Below are 24,711 nucleotides of genomic sequence, written 5' to 3'. Positions count from 1 at the left end.
AGCTTTTTGGCATGACGTAAAGTGGAACAGCATCACGTGAGAAGTATACAATTTGGAAAGAAGGACGAGAATTCTGTTTGAATTTCAATCCGATATATACAATGGTGTATATAAGAGTCTAATGAGACAATGTTTCAGACTAATTTACAGGGCTTATTTTTCGCCGTAGTGCTCGATGGCGGGTAGAGGTTGTTCGCTGTGGCCGACTTGTCCAGCGAGGACCTCGACCTCGATGCGAGGGCCAACGTAGTTTTTACGACCGTCGGCGAACCAGGTGACCGTAGAGAGAATAATCACGATTCCAAATGCGGCGACACAGTAGTCTATGTATGGTTAGATCAAGTTCGTATATTTTTCGTTTCTTTGCAAGGGACTTACTCATGCTGCTGCCGGTAGCAGGAATCTCAGGAGGGAAGAGGAAGAGGACGGTGGTGAGGGAGATATATGCCAGCGAGATCTAGGAGAAGGTATTAGTCGCTTGTATTAGGTTGTTGGTAAAATATTCATCTTACAATATTGAGAGTCCAGCCGACGATCATGGGGAGGACGAAGGGTCGCTCAGGAAGCATATTACGTCCTCGGATGCAGTTGATAGCAATGGGCATACCGTACGCAAGGTCCAGCCACACGACAGATGCCGAAACAATAGCGTTGAATGCACTGGTTAGGTTAGCCTATGTAAAGTCAAATAAAAGGGGGCAAAGCTCACCTGCTGGATCCCAGGAAAATCAATCCAAAAATAATGACCAGGGCCAGGTTGAGATACAAGGAGTGCAGAGGAACCTTGAGCTTGGGGTGAACTTTGGAGAACCATTTCGAAAATGGAAGACCGCCGTCACTGGATGGATGTTAGTATAGCAAATTTTTCAAATTAGAAAAGAGAACATACCGTGCAAAGGCATAGCACATACGACTGCTAGTAGTCATGATAGCAGTGGTGGTGAACAGCATACAAACCAGAGGGAAGCTAAATCTAGTCAGTATATAAATTTGGCGCCGCAAGTTTGAATCATCTCTTACATAAGGAGACAGGTAGCACCTGCGTTGTTCTGGGTTGCATTCTTCAGGATAGCCAGCAGAGGACCAGCCGATGAACTGATGATATTTTCGATATCACCAGCCACGAAGAGGAGAACCATCAGGAAGATAAAACCGGTGACAGTTCCGATTACGACGCATGCAATCATGATCTTAGGGCCTTCGACGGAAGGGTTCGGGATTTCTGTCATGCGTTAGTATTGTTGCAGTGATATTGATTATGCCAACGCAAAAATACCTTCGATCATGTGAGCGACACCATCCTGTTCTGCTATTAGTATTTGATGTAGATTTAAAGGGGAATAATAATAAGACTCACAAATCCAGTAACACCGAGACCACCTTGGAGCAGCTGTGCAGTTGTTAGTAACGAATAAAACGCATAAGGGCAAGGGACATACTCCGAGCAACCAAGCGATGCCGTCGGGCCATCCAGTCTCATTAATGAATTTGCGGAAGACGAAGCTGCAGTAGTTAGCACATTGCTCTATTTCAGATCATGCGGCTTGCTTACTCTGCGGAATTGTAATCGGGCGAGGAGCAGGAAAGAACAGTGATGCAGATTACAGTAAATCCACTTAACGACCAGATGACTATTTAACGAGTTAGTGGAATGATTCAAGAGGCTTAGATATAGGAGTATACTCACAGGCTGCTTTGTTGAAGTATGGAAGGACGCTATTGGCGAGAGCGTTGATGGTGAAACCGGCAATGTTGTAGCCGATATAGATGAGGAATTGGTGCCAGCGCTCTGCTTCATAGCCCTTGAAAGATTGTCAGCTTGCCTTTCTTTCCATTTTCAATTGCAATTATAACATACCGGGTTCATAAGAGCAATGACACCAACGACCAATTGACTGCCCAGCAATCCACCGGTCGCCGTGAGAGCCACCCAGCCAGCGCAGTTTACCCAGCCGGTGATCCAAGAGAGAAGGGGCATCCATTTTTGGGGAGAGACTAGATGACGGTTAGAGAGATGTTGTCTTTGGATGATTTTGGGAAATTTCCAGATAAACACATACTAACAGCAACCCAGTGATATTGACCGGCAGCACTTTGAAGTCGTTAGTATCGTGCCATTTCAATGAGGATTGGTTAATTCGCCACTCACGTTGGATACGCAGAAAGGAATTCGGCCAACGAAGCTGCCATACACAAGCTGCAAATACCAGCTGTAAGAAGACCTATGAAATAGTAGTGTTAATATGACTTTGCATATCAGTACACCGAATTCCAATTGTACATACCCCAGATGACACTGGTCGGGCCTCCAGATGTTAAACTGAGAGATAAACTTGTCGACAACGCAGTCCATGACTATTCACCATATCCGTCAGTTTGAATGATCTCTGCTGGTGATACTGAATTTTCTCTTCTTTTCCTTGTATAGAAACTTACGTTGAGAATAGCAAATGCAAGACCCAGCATCGATCTATACAAAAAGCGTCAGATTAGTCTGGTGGTCGGGCCTCCAGCCATCATAACCAAAAGCGATTTATCACATACAGCAAAGAAAAGTGTCGTTTCAACTCTGACTTATGACCCATCTGGGCCAACTGAGCATCATCATCATGATACGCCTTCAATTCGGCGGGGTCTAGATCTGCCATGGTGAAGGAGGGATATTAGGAAGTATGAGACAGAATCGAAACAAACGGTATAGGAAAGAAAATAAAGACCAAAGATGAAGGGGAAGACAGGCCATGAAAAAGTCCTTTCCCCATATGACGACAAAGCCCTCGAATATCACCTGCCTCGACATCCTCCTCTCCGCGCGCTTTTGCCCACAATCGCGGGGGGACCAAAGCACTCCGCTACGACCAACCCAATCTGTCATTAGCGTTACCTAATGGTTTTGGGGTATTCGGTGATACCATCCCGTGTCTGTGATTGGTTGAAGTTCCCGAGTCGGCGATTTCAACCAATTACCGTTCACTAGGTCCAATCTTGACAATCAGGGCTTGTCTTTGCCAACCGCGGCGCCCCAGAGCTTATCCCCAATTGTCATAAGTGATTGGCCATTTGCCAACATCGCAACATCCACTGACCCACAGGGTCGACGGGCATCTCGGGGTAGGTTGACCGGTTTGTGTTCTGCAGGCCGGGGAAATTGACTGGAGAAAACGTCTCGAGCATCGATTTACTCCATGAATATGGAGAAACTGGGGAAAGAGGTTATCCCGCATAACCCCGACTAATAGTACATCAAGAAATAATACTAGCTTACGACTGCGCACGAGATCCTTCTCCCTCATTCCTATTCTCGCCACTCGGTATCGACGTTCCGAATAGGAGGTTGCTCCTATCTAAACGGACTGGGTCACGGTGGAGTAGTGGAACCAGGCCGGTGTCGCTATCTCATCGCATCTCACCAAATCCACGTAGGTAAGAGAGAATGGTAATCAGTTACCTAGCAAAGAAACGCCAAAAAGGGAATGAAGAAAGATCTCTTGGCTCTGCATGCCGCGCTCACACCGCAATACCAGCGCGGTTGGGATTCTCTACGGAGCGGGCCTCCCTAATTTTTATGAATCCCGATGAAACGTGGTGATTGTTCCTGGTTCCACGCCAAGTTTAGTATTTAAGTTCAGCTTGCGCAGACATATGCCCAACAATGTTGATATCTGCCCTATGAGATGTATGATAGTCCGCGCTAGGCACATTGCAATTCCGGAGCTATCCGTCAGAACCACGGTGGTCCTCGGTAGGGCGTGTCGAAGAATGCAGGACCGCGGTGATCTGCGTCTTCTGGAAGCTTTTCCCCGAGTCTAGTCTTAAGTGACCGATTATTTGTATTTACATTGAAATCGGAGCTCGAGATAAACAAGGCAGTCATATTGGGCCATGCATTATACTAGTAAGTGCGAACTATGTACAACCTTTCGAAAGTTGATGTCTAGCAAAGATGTCTAGTTTAGATAGCATTGAAAATTTTTTGTATCTTCCGAGGTTTTTTCGCATCATAATTCGGAATCCGATTCCCATGATTTGTTCTAGCACTAGTACGTGGGGAGCTGACTCAAGTTGGAGTAGCCAAGAGCGAACTTCGGTCCAAGTACCGATGCCTTATAAAGGTTTATGCAGATATTGTGTGGTCTCAGTTTCCGAGTCTGTTTCCCGATGTCTCCAGGGTGACATATCCGGGGACAACTCATTCGGTTAAAAGTGGATAAAAAGAATGGATATTAGACGAGAGGAACCCGGAAGTTTCCCGTTTGATTCATATATTTTTAATTTGGACTATTTTTAACCCCCCGGAGAAATATTAGAAGTGATTAGAAGAGCTTGGTTCCACTGCTAATGAAGGGTATAAATAATGTGACCTGGCGCAGACACAGATAAACTAATGCGAAGCACTGGTGAAAAGGTCGGAAATGGAAGAAAAAGAAAAGAGGATACATCGGTATCTTTGTCACACAATGAAGGAAATAAGAAACATTTAAAGAAAGGATAGGACACCCATCAACATCGCAGTGATCAGCACAATAGGTCCGCTAGAAAGCATACCGGCCCCATTGTCCTTATCACCTGAGGCCGTTTCAGTGCTAGTAGGCTTGCTGCTAGTCGCAGAAGCAGATCCGGTAGTTGTTCCAGATGCACTGCTATTTCCTGCGGTAGATTGCGTCGTAAGGCTCTCCTTATCAAAGGCAACCAGGTTGGAAACAAGAACACTCGTCACACTAAGTTGTTGCTCCAGAGAATCCGAGCCATCATACTCGTCCTTGTACCAAGCCATACTGCAAAGGTCCTTCTTCTTGCCACCAGTGCATGTGGCTGCAGCTCCAAGGGCAGAGCCCCGAAGTAAGAACATAATATCGTCTTCGGTGTATGGCGCGACTTGTGCGATGAGAGACAAGCCTTGTGCGAAAAGACCCTTGAAGAGGATTTGGTTTCTGTCGCATTTCTTGATTGGTTCACAGACGATTTCGGACATGATATCAGTGCCGTATTTCTTGGGGAAGAACTGCTGGGATGTGTTGAGGAGGCCGCTGAGACCGGTCTTCCACTTACTCTTACCCTCGGTCTATAAGTGTGATTCAAATTAGCCGCTGTGTATTCTTCTCTTGAAGTCTCTTGAAGTTCACTGCCTGACGGGCACTTACCACATTATACATGTAAGCTGCACCAGACATATACACAGCATAATTGAAGGTCCACTGGTAACTACTGGAATCACTGCAGTTTTTCTCGCAGGAGGTAGAATCTGCGATAGTCCACGTCTTCTCCTTAAGCAGAGGAGTAGTCGCGCTCCAATCCCAAATCTTCTCCGCCCAATCTGAATACGTCTGATTCTTCTTGTAATGAGCCAATCGCGCCGAAAGTTCAAACAAAGCACCATTAGAAATGGCATTCTTGAAACCGTATCCAGCTTGGTACGCCCAAATCTGCCACCGCAGACCCCCGTCACAATTGCTATCATCCCAGCGGCTAGAGACCGAGTTCCAGACATTCTCTGCTAGGGTCACCCAAGACGGCATTGATGGTTTTTGAGGGAAGTCCAGTTCTGCAGCCATCATTGCAGCAAGGCCCCAAGTCAATTGGTCGTCGTTACCCATATACGAACTGTAATTGGCAGACATGTAGTCATCATTGTCACCACGAAGCCAATACATTCCCTCGCTAACGGCATCATTGTACGAATCGTCACCAGTGAGAGCCCAGTACCGCATCATGATGCTGAAAAGCACGCTTCCTTCCCAGTAAAGCGAATTCGACACTATGCCGGGGATGTCCGAGTCCCGATCCGAGTAGAAGGACATTGTGCTCGAGGCGAGGGTTTTGGCGGCATCCTTGATGGATTCTATGCGGTTGAGTTGGTTTGAGGTCTCTGGATGATTGATATTTGTACAAGGCATCGGACTTACGCTCATCTCTGATCTTCACATCAATTGCTACCGCAGAGCCGGCCAGCAATGTAACGGCCAGAGCCGTCCTCGAAATACCTCCGAACATCACGTCGGACAGGCGCCGGACGAAGAATGCAGCTAAATTTTGCGTTTATGGAAAAATGATATTAGGGGTGAAGAGGTTCCTATATTTACATTTAAATGAATCCTGGACTGCACTCGCTTAGCCTGGTTGGTCTCAAGCGGCCAAAGCCAAAGCCTTGTCCTAGTGGAATTTGGGGGCTAAGCTAAAGGATCTGTGAAAGCCATATTTAGGGACCGGGTATGCTGGTTTTGAGGCTCTTTCGGCACTAAAAACAGAACTAGCTGAGGGGAACGAAATGAATTGGTCGATTTGCTCGTTCATCTCGCTTGAGTCAAGGAGGCTGTGGATCTTCAGAGAAAGAGAGGCTGTTTATTGGTGAGGTTTCAGATTGAAGGCGAGTCTTGGCATTCTACACGTACGAAATAGAGCACTTTTGGGGGTCAAGAAGTCAATATAAAGTCAAGATTAATGATTTAATCTTATTTCTAGATCTTATGGAGTAGTGCTGTGAGTATGAATCGGTGATTTACCTTGGCATTTCATGAATCATTGAAGAATGCAGACCCCATTTTCTTTAATGTTATCTTCGACTTGGTTCCAATTCCTCAGTCCTATGTACGTACGATGTAGTTGAAGTCTTCTCAGAAAAGGAATGCCATACTCAAGAACTAGAGAAACATGAATTCGTCAGAGGATCAATATTCTGATGTCGTCATCCAGTATTGAGCTGGCTTATGCAACAGGAGTCTTGAGGCCTTTTGGTACAATTCCACTCGTATGGTTTCAACTGTGACTACCACGTAGCAATTTGAAACTATGCTTTTCACTGGTGGGTGCTTCAAATCTTTGATCTATAATGGACCGTCAAGTATGCTATAGGCTCACTGATACTCCCAGATTGTAAGTAAGATCTAGTACTCACTAGAGTAAGTTCGTCTCTTGATTAGAGAAGACGCCACGCTTGTCCGAGTCTTCAACCTTTTGATAATGGTACTTACTAGTATACTCTAGGAGTGTTGTGCAAGTGTGCCTTGGGGATATTACAAAAGCCAGCGCTGCTAGTACCAACAATAAAAATCACTAATCACTAGATCACTTCATCATTGGAAACCTGGTGATTTCAAATAGCAGTACAAGTCGTCACTGATGGCCTCAGTATTCCCACTGGCAGAGGGCAACTGATGTTTCTCGCTGTCACCAGAATTGGAGCATGTACGACGTGCAACTAGAATAACCTCTTAAACTCTTCTTGCACCATGATTGAATTACAACGATGACTTGAAACAATACTCGAGCAGGACTTGAAGAATCGACATGGGAGTTTTTCAACTTCAATCTTACAATATTTCTTTCAACTACAAACACATACATATACACTTTTACAAATACATGGGAAATCAGAGCTGTTAACACATAGACCGGCCTGCCTGGATTGTGCTATCTGCGACAATAAAATAAAGAAAAATAAAATCGTAGACCCCTCCAATCCATTCCAAACCACTCAAGATCTCGTCCAACCTTCCCCATTTTACTTCTTCATGAATTCTCAAAGTTCAAAGTCAAGACCCGATCCACAAGATACCATTGTCGAAAATGCATCTTCATAATTTCAAAGTAGAAGAGACATCCCATTCCCTCCATCCACCGAGTTCATTAAGGTGTAATAGATTGAACTGGAATGACAATCACCTCTTTTCCCAGATTTTCTTTTTTTTTTGAGGGACTTCATTTCTTTTCATCCTTTCGAATTTAAAGAAAGCTTTCTTCCCAACCTCCTCCATATCAAAGAGAACGCCGACAATACAGCACGAGAAGGAAAGAGGAAGAAAGACATTGCTCATAAAGATCGTTGGGATTAGGCATTGCCCGGAAACTAACACACAAACACAAGACACAGGGATATGTTTAGAAACTGAGCAAATGCGCACACAGCAGGAAAGTTGGAGCACACAGAGTTTCTACGACCATGATACGCCAGGCTTCGCAGGTTTGAATCTAACGGAGAAACATGAAAGCATATGCAGGAGCGCCGGAGGAGAGCCGAGAGGTCACGCGGAAGGAATTGAAGGGTGGGTGGGCAGAATTGTTTCCAAATAGCCGATCAGATAGCGTACTTGCGAGTCCATTCACGGGCTGTCGCCTCGTAGCGGGGGCGATCCGTCTTATAGACGTGGGCAATCTCAGGAACAAGAGGGTCATCCGGGTTGGGGTCTGTGAGCATGGAGCAGATCGAAAGCAGAACTACAACAAAACGAGTCAGCGATTTCATTCACGGCTGAGGGATATGTTTGGGAAGGGATTTCGCAACTAACCCTTCGAAATGGTGAGGGCAGGGCTCCATTGGTCCCTCAGGATATCCAAACAGATACTTCCGTTCGAGTTGATGTTGGGGTGGTAAATGCGAGTGGTGAAGTGAACCTTGGGAGGCTTGAACGGGTAGTCGGTAGGGAAGTTGATGGTGAGGAAGAAAACACCTCCGGAGTATGGCGAGTCGCCCTAAAGATGGAAAAGATTTAGATTAGTATTCAGGTGCACCATGATATGTTTTTATCTTGACCGCCTGTATTATGCAAGGAGAGGGGGGAAAGGCAATTGGATTTGCTCTTCCCCCACGGTCGCGTGGAATTTGAATAAGAGCATAGACTTACAGGACCCATGATAGTAGCTTGCCAGTGGAACTGTAATCGAAGAAAAAAAAACCATCTGTCAGCATCATCCGTGACATCCCACTATCATCTGACGATCTGCAGGAGGGGCTGAGGTTCCCAGCCCCGCCACACTCGATAAGGCTCTTTCGCATTGAGACCAAGGCCGACCGGGAGACGGGACTCAACAGCAGAGATCGATGGAGGGAATGAAATAGAGAGAGGGAGGAGACGTTATCATACCAAATCATCTCCGACGGGACCAGCGGAGCAGGAGGAGGGGGGATCCCTACAGGTGTTGATTAGCATCAAGAGTCATTCGAAACGGAAAAAGGTGGGCATCTTACCGGCCCAGATCAGTGAGTTCCTTGTTAATGCGCTTAAGAGCCATGACGACGAGAAGGTGAGAGAGAGGATAGAGGGAGAGAGAGACTGGAAGTAAAGTTAGAGGAGAAACCGAAACTGAACTCAAGAAGAAGATGGCCCACGTACGGTTACGTCGATGTGTGGAAAAGAAGAAGAGAAAGAAGAAGAAAGAGGGGGAAAGTGGGCGGGTGGTCTGTCTTGACTGCGTAATTCGTAATACACGCCACTGGGTAATTTTGAGGACCTCTGTAGGGCTGGTATTACACCCGATTTAAATAGGTTGGCATTTTTAATCATTTGTAATTTGAATATGATAAAATCTGTTTCTCTTGTATTCTATAAAAAAAGTATATGTTGCCTCCCATTGTTCATGGTAATTCTTCCATTTTATTTTTTTTTCCTTTCCACTCTTGCGCCCCTCTATGATGTCACGTGCGGCTGAGGCGTTTTCGCCTTGTCTCCACGAAGGCTGAACAGGGCAAACACGGGAAGAATATGAAAATGTGTCATTGAAGATGATACGACCATCTAATGTATACTACAGTAAATTTAAATCCGTAGGGGGGAAGAAGAAATGTCTCAGACAAAAGCCTGTTTGCCTGTAATGGCTCGGCCCAGAATCAATGCTGGAGGAAAGAGTTAGTGCATCTGCCCGAAGGGAAAAAGCAAATAAAAGGAGAAAGACAAGACGGTTGGGCACTTCAAGGCTTACCATGAATATCACTCTGACCCTCGTAAGTTTGGACCACAAAGAGGTTAGCCACATGACGCCCAATGTGGTACTCGTCGCTAGCAGCGTTACCACCGAAGATTTCCTGGAGGCTATGCAACAATCAGTATCCAGTTAAGAACAATGCAAAGCGTAATATAACACCGAGAAAACATACATTCGCGAGTTGGCGAGTGCTCGGTCACAGTTTTGACGCTTGATCATAGAAATCATCTCGGGAGTAGCCTTGCCAGCATCCTTCAAGCGAGCCACCTGCACAGCAGCCAAAGTTCCATATGCCGCGTCAGTAGCAGCATCTGCCAACTTCTTCTGAATCAACTGGTATTTCGCCAGAGGATTTCCCTTAAACTGCTTGCGTTCCAAGCTATACTCACGGGCACGAGCCAAGCAATCCTCCAATGCACCCATACTACCAAAAGCAATACCCAAACGAGCACTGTTCAAACAAGTAAACGGACCCGTCAATCCCTCGACATCAGGAAACATATTCTCCGCAGGAACAGGACAATCATCCATCTGAATCATTCCCGTGATAGAAGCCCGAAGCGCACTCTTATTCTTGATAGCAGGCGTTTCAAAGGTTCCAGCCGGACACCGCTCACGCTCGACAACAAATCCACGAATCTTCCCCGTAGACTCAAGCTTCGCCCATACAAGCGCAAGGTCCGAAATAGGCGAATTGGTAATCCATGTCTTACTTCCGCTCAAAAGATACATTCCCTTCTGAGTAGGATGTTCACGAGCAACCGTCTCCATAGAACCGGGATCAGAACCATGATTAGGCTCCGTCAACCCAAAACAACCAGCAAGTTGACCCTTTGCCAATCCAGGTAGAAATCGCTGCTTCTGCTCCTCTGTGCCGAATTCATAGATTCCTGTCATGGCAAGAGAACTCTGAACAGACATGCCAGAGCGATATCCCGAGTCCACACGTTCAACTTCCTTGGTAATCAGACCCGAGGCAACAGTGCTAACACCTGCACAGCCATACCCCTCGATTGATGCACCAAGAAGTCCCAACTCACCCATCTCATAAAGAATCTTGCGGTCGTAGTCTTCATTGCGGTAGGCCTCTGCAATTCGCCGTTAGTCATTTTATCACAGGGTGGATGGATGAGGGTAGAGGGAGAATTGTACCAAGTACTCTTGGCTGCAATTGTTCTTGACAATATTGTCGTGCTGTGTCTTGAATAGCCAGTTCCTCTTCAGTATAAAGTTCCGCTGCGGCAAGGGGATCCTCCCAATTGAAGACGGCCGAGGAAGCATAGCGCCGACCAGCGACAATAGAGCTAGGACCAGTCCGTACCGAGCGCGCTAGACGTAACATAGAGCGATTCATCATTTTTGATAGTAGTGACAGGAGTCACTTGTGTAGAAGGGGAATTGGCTTGAGGAGAAGAGAGGTTGTGGTTGTGGTACTTGAATGATATCAGGTTGCGGGGGAAGCTCTATCAAATATGCGCTAAAAATGGATGGAGAGCCTCGGCAATTCTGGGGCAGTTGGAATCTCCGAATCACCAACGAGGAAATCTTACACTCCACGGGTGCAGTATTGTAGTACAGTAATGCGATGGGATTGCTCGGCGATTACGAGCAGTTTAAAAGCTGCTAGTGATTTCATTCGACGGCTTCTCCGAATACTGGTGGCTTGACATTCGGTTGTTGGACTATTTCGGACTTTTTCGGGGGTATGGGTATTTTCTTTTTCGGTTTGCTCGGCGTTCTTCATACGAATTACCGATAGTCAAACGTCACCCATCTACGACAATACAATTGTGTATATCAGATACTCTAGTTTTGATTCTGACTTTATTTTTTATTGGTGAAGAGTATACTCGTCCATTCCAATGGTATTATTTGTCTGCTTGCGACAATCACAGTTGTCCGACTTATATGATGATTATTATGTACAAGGGACATGAGTCCAGGATTATTCACATATGCAGACACACGAGGGTCTATGCGGGCATCTGACTCTGTAGGAAATCAAATACCCCCGTGGGGAAGTAATCCTCATCAAATCCCCACAGGTCTGCCATCATGGGGTCCATTGAACCTTCTGAGAGTCCTGGCTCGGGTTTTCTAGCAGCTGTCGGTTCGAACCCGTTGCTGCGCTCAGCTGAAAGTGGTGCCACACCCAATAATGGTGGTGGATGATTAAGTATTGTATCTCGTTCACCTAAGATCTGGGCTCCAGGAATGATCACAGGCTTAAAAAGAGAAGGTGTTTCGTGAGGCGTAGCACCCATTGAAGATGGGCCGCCGTTTCTCTTCTCCCATTCTTCTAATCCTGTGAGCATTTTGCGTAGACCACGGGCAATGTGGTGACTGAGATGGCGCTCGCTGGCTCGCTGGCTGCATGATACCATCATTTCGACAATTTGTCCGACCAAGATCCGCACATATCCAATATCAACGAGCAAGCTTGCCGAGGCAATCGAATTACTTTGCGCATTTGATCCATTTGAGCACGTCTTGGCTGCGATCTTCAATAAGAAAACCGCCGCAAAGGTAATCATGCTGTGGAGATAGAGGGGTACGCCGACCAGCGCTCGTTGGATGTCTTTTTCTTCCAGAACAACCTGGAGGGTGGCAATAGCCGATTCGATGGCGATGTTGGCCCGTTTTCGACGTTCGGGAGACATGCTCCTTGAAGACGTCGAAGAATGATATGTACGCAATGCAACGGAATTGAGCTGCAGTCGAGAAAAATGATAATGCATATACACAGCTTTATAAGGATATGCACCAACATGGCGGCTCCCAGCTAAAAAAGAGAGATATAGCGTCAGTGAAAGATTTCAAGTAGGATTATATGTTGGCCTACCAAGACGGGGTAGCCATGCCGATTTCCAATGGCCCAAATCTGCATCATACTGGTCGATCTTGGGGAAGTCGCTCTCGGCCACCTCAAGATCGACATCAGGCCCGAAGGCGAAATATATACGTGTAAGAATTATAAACAAGTCTACCTGGCTGTGTAATCGTAAATCGCCTTGCGTAATAGATGGTGTCTGTGTAAAGGTGTTGTGTTGAGTGATTGCTGGATCTTCGTGAATGATCGGCGGTCGACCATATGCAATAGAAAAGTGATGCTCTAAAGTCTTTGAACGATTAGTCTCGCTTCTTGATATGTCCTAGGGGGGGGTTCAAGTCATACATAGAGGAGATACCAAAGCCTGGCCTGCTCTTTATGCTCTGGTGAGCCCTGTACGGCTTTGCGATAAAATTGATGCAGATTGCGCTCTGTCGCGATGCGAACGGCGTATCCGGACAACTTCCAGCTCACATCCGCAAGCCAGAAAGCGCCGATACACAAGGCTCGCACATCATCCATAGTATGGTGATGCCCGAGCATTGATTCGGACGCTAATTTTGCAAACTCGGTATAGCATGTATCAAATGTGCGTTCCTTGGTCGGCATATGAAGTGCTGTCACGGCGAGAATCGCAGCAGACATCAAGGATGAGGACCTTCTCACTGATGCTAGATCCTTATGCGGAAGCAACGCACCATCCCAGAGGTAGCGATTGAGCACCTGGTCGAAATGATAGAAGAGCTCCTCTGCTTCTTGCAAATCCACCACGCCACGTGAAATGAAATCAGTCACAAGCGCCTGGTCCGATGGGAAATCCTGTGTGGGAGAGCTCTCGCGGTTCTCACTCAGCTGCGTCACCTCGTACAAGCTTCCCATTGGCGCAGTCACTAGTGAAGTGGCTCCGGTCTCCTCGCGGTCTATCGAGTACTGTGATTGTTGCTGCGTGGGGAATGTATATGTAGACGAGCTCGAGCCTGTAGCTCCACCAACAGGTGTATCTGCTGAAGCAGACTTGTGATGTCCATATGCATAACCCACGTCATCTACCGATACGGTCGACTCTTTCCGACTTCGTTTCTTTGACGGCGTCTCGATTGATCCCCCACCCGCTTGGTAATATGATAGCTCCGGTAGCTGTGACTTCCTAAGCAGGTCCGTCATTGCGAGCTCGATCATAGTCTTCCACCTGAATAGCAATTTGCGATTAGCTTTACAAGAGCAAGACAAATATAAACAAGCTGCGGGGAAGGATTGACTTACTCCGCTTCATCCTCTAGCAATGTTTGGAGGCTTTTGTTGACAATACACTCCAGCCCCATACGTCGGCATCGCGAGCAGCTAGACTCACCTGTCTTCATGTCACATCGGACCTTGTGTCGCTTACATTCAGTGCATGCACGTATCCTCCGCGAGATCTTCGGGACATGTTGCGACTGCCGCGAGTGGTCCTCCGGCGTGAAAGCTCCTTGGGGAGAAGCAGACGAGGCATCGCCATTGCCCTCAAAATGAATTCGATTCCGCTTCATTCTGAGGAATCGAACTCATGTTCGCAAAATAAAAATAAAAGTAAAAGCAAAACTCCGGGGAGAGAAAAGGCGGGGTTGCGACTCCGGTAATCGACCGATATCGCTGCCTGAGGCAGTATCGGGCCTGGACCGGCCCCGTTGTCGCCGGTCACGTGGATAATTCCTAATTGGGTTTAATATGCGCTCATCATGCGCGCATCGGCGCGTCGCGTTTGTTCTACGCGGTCTAAAAGCGATTCTTGACATTTCCACAGCCAACCTTGTAGCGAAGATACTGAAAGGCTCACGTCAAGATGGGTATTAAGCGTGAGTTTATAGTATCTCAGACTATTACTGGGGATCTACTAACTCGTTCATCGCCCAGATCTATACCAGGTAATTTCGGAGAATGCCCCCGATGCTATCAAGACGGGCGAGATCAAAAACCACTTCGGCCGCAAGGTCGCAATTGTATGGCCACACCCTTTTCTGTCTATGGGAGACAAGATTTGCTAATGATGTGTTTTCTTATTGCAGGATGCGTGCGTCTAGCCTCCATCATGGCAAATATATGAGCAAACCCCGACTAACACAACGCAGATCGATGAGTATCTACAGTTTCCTCATCGCAGTGCGGTCAGAAGGTCAACAATTAATGAGCGAATCTGGCGAGACGACCTCCCACTTGATGGGCATGTTTTACCGAACTCTCCGAATGGTCGATAACGGTATCAAACCTCTTTACGTCTTCGATGGAGCCCCGCCAAAGTTAAAGTCGGGCGAGCTGGCTAAGCGTGGTGCGCGCAAGGCTGAGGCAACTGAGGCGCACGAGGAAGCCAAGGAGACCGGTACCGCTGAGGATATCGAGAAGTTCTCGCGACGAACAGTGCGAGTCACCCGTGAACATAATGCCGAGTGCAAGAAGCTCTTGACGCTGATGGGCGTTCCGTATATCGATGCGCCTACCGAAGCTGAGGCTCAATGCGCGGTCCTGGCGCGTGCTGGAAAGGTTTATGCGGCTGCTTCGGAGGATATGGATACGCTGTGTTTCGAGTCGCCTATTCTCCTGCGCCATTTGACTTTCAGTGAGCAGCGGAAGGAACCGATTCAAGAGATCCACCTAGCTCGGGCTTTGGAGGGTCTTAATATGGAGCGTGATCAGGTGAGTATTTTTTTTTAACTTCTCATACTCGCGATTATTAAGATTACTTGCTTACACGATGAATCAACCCTACAGTTCATCGATCTCTGCATTCTTCTCGGATGCGATTATCTTGAGCCCATTCCCAAGGTCGGGCCCAGCACAGCCCTCGCTCTAATCAAGGAACATAAGACTTTAGAGAAGGTTCTCGAGTACATGCAAAATGACCCAAAGAAGAAATACGTGGTTCCTGAGAGCTGGCCGTACCAAGATGCGCGAGACCTGTTTATCAAGCCAGATGTCCATGACGCGGATCACCCAGACTGCGACTTTAAGTGGGAAGCGCCAAATGTGGATGGATTGATCGAGTTCCTGGTCACAGACAAGGGATTTAACGAAGATCGCGTACGCAATGGTGCAGCTCGTCTAACGAAAAATCTCAAAAGTGCTCAACAGTCTCGATTGGAGGGATTCTTCAAGCCTGTCGCACGCACAGAGGACGAGAAAGCCAGCATGAAACGCAAGCATGATGAGAAACTCCAGCAGCAAAAGAAGCGCAAGAAGGACGATGCCAAAGCGAAGAAAGATGCGAAGGCGAAGCCTCGTGGTGCGGGCTAGTTCCGATCAGTCATGGCTGTTGTTCGGGTAACGCCATCAACCTGACATGATTTATTTTCTCCCTGTTTCTTCTCTTTTTTCTTTCTGTTTAAAACTAGGCGTCGGCGTCTCTTGGTCTATCTATTGTTCTATTGCACTTTTATCTTTACCAAACAGCATCATATTGCCAACCTCGATTGCCAGATTGGGAGTTACTTTCTTCCCACCAGCCATGAGATGAAAACCAGCACATCATACTAGCGAAGTGAAATGAACTCTCTACAAGCATCATGTCAACCTTGTTTCTTCATTTCGCCTACTCATTAATCGTCTCAGGCCCCTGGGAGTACAGGATCAGAAGATACAGATTTAGGAGAGGGTACGGAGTAGACTGTATAAAACCACCAAATCCGTGATCCTGACGGCAACATTACAAATAGACATTCAAAAGGTCTATAGAATAAATCGATCGTATCATATCTACAATTCTCTTAGTTTAAATCTTGAAAAACGTTCTGTTGGTGGGTGAGTATTGACTATTTTCCGTCCTGATTTCCCTGTTCTTCGTCCAGAATAAGCGAGGTGGATCGTGATCTACCAATCGACATACTATGTAAGGCGCCGTGATCTGATCTCGAACGCAATCAGGGAATGATCCAGGTAAACGCTTGTCACTTGATGAAGAAAGGGTATATGGTAACCTTCTTGTAGTTATATTCCCATATATCCATCAGGTTGGATAATAGAATCATGCAGGTGTTCATTCATCTTGATGCAGCGCGGCCCGGCCGGGCAGCAACCAACCCTGGTAATGTTCATTGGAATACTAGTTACAAGAATAGTTCTAAGTAGATCATTTATGCTAGAGTGAGGATACTGTTGTCTCTTTTATCGAATTTGGTATGATTCATTTTTAGGTGTTGTATGGGTAGTTATCTAGTAGATAATATCCTTCGGCCCTGTGCTGGATGAATGCGGTTCAGCATCAACCTTGATGCTAGTAGAAATAGTGGGGGATCGTTACATTGGATCTTTAATCGATGAAAGGAAGGGAAAACCTCTGTTTTCAATCCTTCCAGTTGATTATTTGATTGGCCTGTAGGTATTTTGCAAGTAGATAGGTAACCAGCTTTTCGAGTTTCCAAGTGTGATGATCCGTGAAGCCCCAATTTGGAAGATATATATCCACCATCATCATTGAGCATATCCACACCATCTTCACATTCACTGCCCAGTTGCCAGGTGGCAATAGAAATCCATACCATCAAACTAAGAAATAAAGAGGAAAGTAGAGAAAAGAAAAACCCCTATCTACCATGTATTACTATTGTTATTGATCTAACACCTCTATCCAGAAAATAACTACTACCAGTTGTAGATGATAGATACGAGCAAGACAGAGAGCATAAACGCGTCGACGATCACGGATAGCGCGACGGAAACCAATTAGGGCTTCCGTAGTATAAACTGAACTGATAGTACTCATTCCCACTCAGCAGTACAGACACTCCCACACTCCCACACATTAAAATATTTCTGCTACAAACTCAGCACAAGTCGACGACATCATCGAGTGCAGAGTGTGGACCGTGGAACAAGAACGGGCGGGGAAAAAGGCCTCGTGATGACCGACGCAGGTCCTGAGGATTCACGCAAGGAGAGCTTTGCCCATCGCATGTACTGTGCGTCTCCGAAGTATAACTATACATAATCATTACTCTATATCAGATATATTCCATAAAAGAGTTAATTGGTAGGACTACCAATACAGAAATCTGGTACCAGGTTTATTCTTCTCTCGACACCAGGGTATACGCTCTTCTACTATGTACACACCCGTTGAAGATCTGGATTCCCCCCAGCCACCCACCGAGAACAGAGCAAGTCACAGCCAATCGTGGAAGGGGATGATCACTTCTGGAATGTGTCCATGCCAGAATCGTCCAAGTGGGCGATCCCAAAGTGTACTATGTAGAACTACCCCGAGGGATGGCAAGGAGAGGAGATAGATATACATAGTATAGAGAGGGAGATGTTGATGGCTAGATATGGCGCGATTTCTAGTAGAAACGTGATACTATGGGTACATTGGACAATCCTCAGAGGACTGTATGATATTCTATAGACATACAAGTGACTTATTGTCTGAATTCTAGAGATGCACAAGACGTGTCCAGGGTGTGTCTCTCCTCTCTGATCTGCCCAATCCGGGGAATGCTCGCGGCCAACCATTCCTGACTTGCAGTCGAATGCGAGGAAATACCGCAACTTGAAGCGCAAAACATAGAAAGAGAAAATTAAAAGAAGAGAATGTAAATAAAAAAAATCTAAATCTAAAAAGAAGACAAAAGAAAAGAACTAGAGTAATAGAGAATAATCAATAATAAAAGAAGAAGAAAAAAAGAGGAGAAAGTAGTAGGGTGATTTGATCTTGGGGCGCCAACAGAGTTGGAGTGGCTATAAATCACTGATGCCCCGCGGTCTTTTCCCCCTTCCCGTTGCTTCTTCTTTCCTTTCTACTTTCTCTCCTCCACTCTTCGATAAACTACTCTTGTTACTAATTTTTTTTTATATTCAAGTACTCTTGAATCTCATCCTTTCATCTCTTCTCTCTACATCAATACAAAAATCATCCCACTCCATCTCAATATGCCTCCCAAGAAAGCAACCGGCGCGTCCAAGAAGGCTACTCCTGCCCACGCCTCCTACCGTGGTATGTTTTCCTTGATCCTGAACCACCACCCCATCGCGTAAACGCGATTTGGGTATCGCTCGCGTCGCGAATATCTGCTGATTCCATTAATATAGATATGATCAAGGATGCTATTGTCAACGTGAGTAGATCACCGTCGACATCCGCCGTGTTGTGGGAGTCGGGTCGCGCGCCCGACCGTGACACGTTCGGCCATGTCGCCACAAACAGTCACCACAGAAAAGATGGAGGACTACTTTTTCTAATAATTATTTGCTGACTCATTTTTACGTCTATAGCTGAAAGAGCGCAATGGTAGCAGGTATGTGGCTGGCGCATTTTCTCATCGTCGTCGTCGCGCCCGAGGTGAACTCTCCTGGGCTGCGCGCGCGTCGATTTCCCTTCTTCCTTACAACATGTCACTAATATTATTTTTCTTTTCTATTTTTTTAGCCGTCAGGCCATCAAGAAATATGTTTCTGCCAACAACAAGATCAATGTTGCTTCTCAGGCCACTTTTGATGCTCAGTTCAACAAGGCCATCAAGGCCGGTGTTGAGAAGGGCGAGTTCACTCAGCCCAAGGGTAAGTCGATCCTTTCCACGTTAATTGATTTTTCCTCCTTCTCTATCAGCTTTTCGGTATACTCCACTGTATTTTATACATGCTACTTTGTATATTTATGCATTGGGGAACTCTGTGGCTGTCACTATCATCCTGTCGCCGCATCTTACAACGCATCTCACTAACATCATATCCTAGGTCCCTCTGGTCCTCTGAAGCTGGCAAAGAAGGAGCCTGCTCCCAAGCCCGCTGCTAAGCCTGCTGCTAAGACAGCCACCAAGGCCACTACCAAGACTGCCACCAAGGTAAATTTACTATCCCAAATGATGCTCGTTGGCGCTTAACTCACAGCCTCATAGAAGACTGCCACCAAGGCTACCGCCACTAAGAAGGCTGCCCCTAAGAAGACTGCCACTGCTAAGACTGGGCCCAAGGCTGCTGCTACCAAGAAGACCACCACTGCTAAGAAGACCGCCGGCCGTCCCAAGGCCAACTCTGGCAAGGCCCGCAAGACCACTACTGCTGTATGTTGATCATCGCTCACGTACCCACTTTGGTCATCACCCTGCCACTAGCAACCAATTGACTAATCATGAAAACAGGCCCCCGCCGTTGTTGAGCAACCCAAGGTCATCGGACAGACCAAGTCTGGTCGCGTCACTAAGACGACTGCTCAGCCAGCCAAGGCCAAGAAGGCGACTACCAAGAAATAGAGGCTATAAGTATACCTCTCGTTTCCTTTTGGTCTGATGGCGACCTCCCGAATTCTTATTTACGTGCGCTCTCTCGGGAGGTGTCTTGGTGATTTGCGTCTTTCTTCCGTTGTAATTTCTTGAGGTCTTGGTTTTTACATCCCCCCCTTTCTTATTTGCTCATCCCGCTGAACTGGTGGCTCTGATGGTTCTCTTTTGTGATGGTTCTTTTCATTTTTTTTTTCTGGGATATCTTCGTGACGATGGCTCTGTTTTGCTTTTTTGAAATCTTCCTTTCATTCGCGTTGAAGGAACGGCGTCCTGCGGTGGGTTTTCAACGGGGAAATTGTCAGGTTTTTTCCTTGTTTCATTGTTTCCTTGGAGATTAGTCAATGAATCTTCTCGATTTCAGTTTGTGCTTTTGGTAACGATCATTCGATCAATTCGATCACTATCTCTTGTACTCGTAAGGTATTATCAGCTAGTATTACTGTCTGTATAGAGCTGCTATGGATACGCCGTCGAGATAGGGGAAACAGCCTTGTTTTGAATAGGCTAGATTGATAAAGTAATTACTTTCAGATTTGACAGTAGTAGTTAATCAATTAATCAACAGTATAACACTCCTTTGCCACAGTCTTGGCCAAATTATACTAGCCCGTATTAAGTCACAGTGTCCGGAGACTAGACTAGACTAGAAGGATTGCCGGTTTCTAGGAGACGGATTCCAGATACAACTCCTATTGATAGTACCTGAGAAATGGGTTAAGAGTATTTAAGAGTATTTCCATTATAATATACACTAAATCTTGTATTCTATTTTGTTCTATACTATGTATTATTGTAGTACATACTACAATAGTAGTACGATCGAAATCGGAGATTATAGTGGAGCGGCTATTTTTGGATCTGGTTGTTTATGTACGTGCTAGTGACAGTGTAGTTACTGTACTTGTGTGAGTTATAATATTATTATAGTATTGGTCAAGTATATTCTATAACTAATGGATCCAAGAGTATATAGATTATCAGTAAACCTGGAAGTAGTACCAGTAGTAGATGAGTCTACCAGGCACAGACTCGGGCTGGTTCAGGGACATCCCGTGTATACGAGATGGATGTTGCGGTACAGTAATTTATGTTAGAAAAATACTGTATACTGATATCTGTATTTACTAGTATATAGTATAGCTCGGTCTATAGTATTTAGTCCTTAAGAATATGTATATAAATGTAAATCTGCATTTAACGATTGAAATGCCTGGAATACCCTGAATTGACTGTGCGACGTCACTTTATGCTCCTTGCATAACTGGGAGGGGTCACTGTGATCAAGAGAATCATAGTACAATTATTCTATTCTATTCATTTTAAATAATGATTAGCATTAATGTAATAATCTATATATATATATATATATATATAAATTATATTCTTTATCTACCCTAATAAATCAATTATATATAGTGATACTCATGTATACATACATAGTAGTTAGTATGTACATAGTATAACTAGTGGAGCAAATTACGACACGCACCCTTTTTGCTTTTCTCCCCCCGACAACATTCAAACTTCCTCGATTCTCCCCACCCTTCAACAGACTCTCAAACTCCCACATTCTACTCTACATAGACACTCACCCATCACTCTGTCTGATTCCCACTTATCACTAAATCTACATCCTCCACATCCTTCTCCTTCTTCTTCCCTTCCCATTCTCTACCGAACATGCTCCTGCGCTGAAATCTTATCCTCTCGCCCTGGCCGCACTCCCCCCCCCGGCTTGAGACCTCCTCGCCCATCTCCGACCGCTAGTTGTGTCCAATATCTGCTACTCCCCTCGTTCTTCGCTGGAACACGGTCCGGTTCATAACTCTCCTGAAACCCCCGCCAATAAGGGTCTTTGCAGTCACTTCGGGTTGCCGGCCGACGCAGACTTCACGTCACCCCGTTTCCCTGGGAATCGAAAGGCAACCATGCCGTCTTTCTCCTCTGACGCTTATCCATCCACTACTGCGACTACCACCACCGCTACTCATCCCCGTTCCTTTGAATCCCCTCATCGAAAGTCACACGACAAAAGTTCGGTCGGTAATACTTTCCTGTGGACCAACTGGCCTAACGGCGATTCAAACCACGAGTCCCCTCAGAATGACCGCCAATTGTTCAGCGATTTGAAGAACGGCAGCGCATACTCCCTGAATGGCCCCCGCTCGAGCGTCAGCTCGTATACGCGCGAATTGCCGCTCTCCAAAGACGGCAGCATGCAGTCTATTGGCAATGGCTCCGCTAAAGACCCCAGAGACCCCCGGGACCCCCGAGATATCACCCGTCCATCAGCCAAGCTGGATCGGAAACCCTCGGACGGTGCTCCTGTGGCAGGCTCTCTTCCATTCCCCGTTCCACCTCAACAGACCAACGGCATGAACTCCTTCAATACCCGGCCCGCCCAGGGGAAGTCGATGGTCAATGGTGACCATCCTCCTCGTCCTTCTATTGATGAGCGCTCGGTATCAGATCGAGCTGCAAGCCCATCCAACTCCTCATTACAAGTCCCCCATTCCGAAGATGCGGGTCGCAACTCTCCCGACCCTGATCGATTAGCCCCGAGACCCAGCCAGCATCGATATTCATCCCCGCCAGCTCCCTCCATAAATGATACCAGTTCAATTCAAGAGTCCCAACCCCCTAGTATCCGCCATCGACACTCTTTACAAGTTCCGCGAGCCCCTAGTGTTCGACGGAATAGCCGCGATATCAGCGAAGATACTGCATACGCCAGCGGTCGATTATCGCCCACCGGCGCTAACCCGCGCCGAACATCCTTTAGTCTGATGCGACGCGCAACAAAGACAACGCAGTCTGATGGAAACCTGGACGAGGCCCAAACGGATGAGGATGCGGCGCGTTTCGCGGAGGCCATTAAACAAAGACGAGCGTCGCGACGGCGGCGTGAGGACGACGACGATGAGCGTGTCATTGTGGGAACCAAGGTCGATCAGAATCATGTCAACTATGTCACGGCGTACAACATGTTGACTGGAATTCGATTTACGGTCTCGCGCATCAATGCGAAGATGGACCGGGAATTGACCCCGGCCGATTTTGAAGCAAAACACAAATTCTCTTTCGATATGTTTGTCTTCCCCTTTACCTCTGAATGAGGCAGCAAATTCCTAACCTTTTTTTCTTCACCTTCTTGAATAGTACCGGAAACGAATTGATACCCTCAGCAAAGTACGACTTCAAGTTCAAAGACTATGCCCCCTGGGTATTCCGCCATCTCCGTGCGAAATTCCGCCTCGATCCTGCCGATTACTTGATGTCCCTTACCAGCAAGTACATTTTGTCGGAGCTGGGCTCCCCAGGCAAGAGTGGTAGTTTTTTCTATTTTTCGCGCGACTACAAATACATCATCAAGACTATCCACCATGCGGAGCATAAGCTGCTTCGTAAAATCTTGCCCGAGTACTATCGACACGTGGAGAACAACCCCAATACTTTAATTTCCCAATTCTACGGACTGCACCGCGTCAAGATGGCGTATGGTCGTAAGATCCATTTCGTTGTGATGAACAACCTTTTCCCGCCGCATCGAGATATCCACCAAACATTCGATCTGAAGGGTTCAACGATTGGCCGAGACCTTCAAGAGTCTGATCTCGAAAGAAACCCGAGAGCAACTATGAAGGATCTCAACTGGGTTCGACGAAATCGTTATTTACAGTGTGGACCTGAAAAGCGAGGCTTTTTCGTGGAACAATTGAAACGAGATGTTGAGCTACTCAAAAAGCTCAAAATCATGGATTACTCTCTGCTGGTCGGAATACATGATGCTGAACGGGGCAACGAAGAGAAATTAAGAGACAAAACTCTGCAGGTCTTCCAACCCGGGGGCGATCAAGAAGCCGAAACGAACCCAAATGTCCTAATGCGAACTCCGTCGAAACTGGAAAATGAACGCAAGGCCCGAGAACTTCGCATGTTGATCAATCGCGAGCGACCTGTGCCACTGGACAAGGCAACAGCCAAGATGCCGGACGAGATTCTGGATGAACGCAAATACCACATCTTCTACGCGGATGACGGAGGCTTCCGAGCAACTCATGAGGATGGCACACCCGGAGAAGAAATCTATTACTTAGGTATTATCGATTGTCTCACTCATTACGGAATGGTTAAGAAAATCGAGAACTTCTTCAAGGGCCTCTCGAATGACCGGACTCAAATCTCTCCAATTCCACCTGAAGGTTATGGGGATCGTTTCGTTAGCTTCGTCAAGGGTATCACCATGTCCAAGGAAGAAGCCCAGCGACGACGCGAATCCCGTGCATCACAGGGCACGCGGCAATCCGGCGAAAAGAGGACTTCTCGTTCATCATCCGTCGAACGACAGATGCACGCCGCAGAGAAGGAGGCCGCGAAGGATGTCTCAGTGACGCATCCTCGAACGCTCGCTACCGTCTGGGATCCTGCCGATGCAGCGGGCCCAGGTCCGACCTCGACTCTCCCCATTGTGGATGAAGCAGGTGAGGCAAGTAGCGTAGGCGGACATAGCTCGCATAGCCGGAATGGAGCTCCGGTCACCGACAAAGATCTTCCTCCAGTTCCTCGTGATGGACCTCCACTGCCACCTGGAAAAGGCAAGGGGGTTGATCGAGCAGATCAGCCTTTGGCCAGCCCACGCGTGTAATGGTGATTGCCTGCCCTGAGAAAATCCTACACACAAAGGATCTTTTTTTATGGGCCATACTGGTCTTGGTTTTTGTTCTTTTTGTCATCAGCAAGATATCCACCCCATCTTCTTGACCCTCACGCTTTGCTTAAGACCGATGCTTGTTGACTTTCTCGCATTCAATCGCTGCTTATCATTTTGTTCGTCTCTTTTATTCGCCTGCATCAATCGCCCTTCCTTGCTCTACTCGCCTGCAAACCATTCTCGCAAGATGTTCACGAGTGACGTGTGTATATTGTCTTATTTGAGCGCCT

General features: G+C 46.7%; 8 protein-coding genes across 8 annotated transcripts; 3 read left to right on the top strand and 5 right to left on the bottom strand.

Moving 5' to 3' along the window:
- Positions 1 to 153: 153 nt before the first annotated feature.
- On the bottom strand, positions 154 to 2,666 carry N7469_005477 (GABA permease GabA; the record flags this gene model as incomplete). The annotated part of the gene is made up of 17 exons (XM_056644397.1): positions 2,545 to 2,666; positions 2,437 to 2,470; positions 2,286 to 2,355; positions 2,150 to 2,222; positions 2,061 to 2,092; positions 1,859 to 1,995; positions 1,688 to 1,802; positions 1,553 to 1,631; positions 1,440 to 1,503; positions 1,358 to 1,390; positions 1,277 to 1,301; positions 1,021 to 1,222; positions 890 to 967; positions 710 to 838; positions 513 to 660; positions 379 to 457; positions 154 to 323 (listed from the first exon to the last, which is right to left on the bottom strand). Exons 1-17 carry the CDS (start codon positions 2,646 to 2,648, stop codon positions 154 to 156), a joined length of 1,572 nt encoding a protein of 523 aa, XP_056501211.1. The 5' UTR covers positions 2,649 to 2,666.
- A 1,811-nt stretch (positions 2,667 to 4,477) lies between these two features.
- Positions 4,478 to 5,991, bottom strand: N7469_005476 (glycoside hydrolase family 76 protein; the record flags this gene model as incomplete). The annotated part of the gene is made up of 3 exons (XM_056644396.1): positions 4,478 to 5,062; positions 5,142 to 5,866; positions 5,904 to 5,991. The coding sequence occupies 3 exons, from the start codon at positions 5,989 to 5,991 to the stop codon at positions 4,478 to 4,480; spliced, it is 1,398 nt and encodes a 465-aa protein (XP_056501210.1).
- Positions 5,992 to 8,071: 2,080 nt separating this feature from the next.
- Positions 8,072 to 9,006, bottom strand: N7469_005475 (putative ubiquitin conjugating enzyme (UbcD); the record flags this gene model as incomplete). Its single annotated transcript, XM_056644395.1, has 5 exons — positions 8,072 to 8,211; positions 8,283 to 8,466; positions 8,619 to 8,648; positions 8,859 to 8,904; positions 8,963 to 9,006. 5 exons carry the CDS (start codon positions 9,004 to 9,006, stop codon positions 8,072 to 8,074), a joined length of 444 nt encoding a protein of 147 aa, XP_056501209.1.
- A 554-nt stretch (positions 9,007 to 9,560) lies between these two features.
- On the bottom strand, positions 9,561 to 11,053 carry N7469_005474 (acyl-CoA dehydrogenase; the record flags this gene model as incomplete). Its single annotated transcript, XM_056644394.1, has 4 exons — positions 9,561 to 9,607; positions 9,694 to 9,803; positions 9,869 to 10,784; positions 10,849 to 11,053. The coding sequence occupies 4 exons, from the start codon at positions 11,051 to 11,053 to the stop codon at positions 9,561 to 9,563; spliced, it is 1,278 nt and encodes a 425-aa protein (XP_056501208.1).
- A 616-nt stretch (positions 11,054 to 11,669) lies between these two features.
- Positions 11,670 to 14,055, bottom strand: N7469_005473 (uncharacterized protein; the record flags this gene model as incomplete). The annotated part of the gene is made up of 4 exons (XM_056644393.1): positions 11,670 to 12,478; positions 12,539 to 12,815; positions 12,872 to 13,715; positions 13,790 to 14,055. 4 exons carry the CDS (start codon positions 14,053 to 14,055, stop codon positions 11,670 to 11,672), a joined length of 2,196 nt encoding a protein of 731 aa, XP_056501207.1.
- A 293-nt stretch (positions 14,056 to 14,348) lies between these two features.
- Positions 14,349 to 15,793, top strand: fen1 (multifunctional nuclease RAD27; the record flags this gene model as incomplete). The annotated part of the gene is made up of 5 exons (XM_056644392.1): positions 14,349 to 14,361; positions 14,420 to 14,505; positions 14,572 to 14,576; positions 14,635 to 15,196; positions 15,272 to 15,793. 5 exons carry the CDS (start codon positions 14,349 to 14,351, stop codon positions 15,791 to 15,793), a joined length of 1,188 nt encoding a protein of 395 aa, XP_056501206.1.
- Positions 15,794 to 18,393: 2,600 nt separating this feature from the next.
- N7469_005471 (histone H1/H5 family protein) lies at positions 18,394 to 19,740 on the top strand (the record flags this gene model as incomplete). Its single annotated transcript, XM_056644391.1, has 7 exons — positions 18,394 to 18,485; positions 18,581 to 18,606; positions 18,764 to 18,786; positions 18,918 to 19,048; positions 19,226 to 19,332; positions 19,387 to 19,551; positions 19,630 to 19,740. The coding sequence occupies exons 1-7, from the start codon at positions 18,422 to 18,424 to the stop codon at positions 19,738 to 19,740; spliced, it is 627 nt and encodes a 208-aa protein (XP_056501205.1). The 5' UTR covers positions 18,394 to 18,421.
- Positions 19,741 to 21,698: 1,958 nt separating this feature from the next.
- N7469_005470 (1-phosphatidylinositol-4-phosphate 5-kinase) lies at positions 21,699 to 24,415 on the top strand (the record flags this gene model as incomplete). Its single annotated transcript, XM_056644390.1, has 2 exons — positions 21,699 to 22,858; positions 22,930 to 24,415. The coding sequence occupies 2 exons, from the start codon at positions 21,699 to 21,701 to the stop codon at positions 24,413 to 24,415; spliced, it is 2,646 nt and encodes an 881-aa protein (XP_056501204.1).
- Positions 24,416 to 24,711: the final 296 nt, after the last annotated feature.

Source organism: Penicillium citrinum, assembly GCF_028827155.1.
Source record: "Penicillium citrinum strain IBT 23319 chromosome Unknown utg000004l:1.0-2404223.0:1.0-2405248.0, whole genome shotgun sequence".
In the NCBI taxonomy this organism is placed as follows: domain Eukaryota; kingdom Fungi; phylum Ascomycota; class Eurotiomycetes; order Eurotiales; family Aspergillaceae; genus Penicillium; species Penicillium citrinum.
The sequence above is the reverse complement of the archived record's forward strand: the minus strand, read 5'-3'. Positions and strand labels throughout refer to the sequence as shown.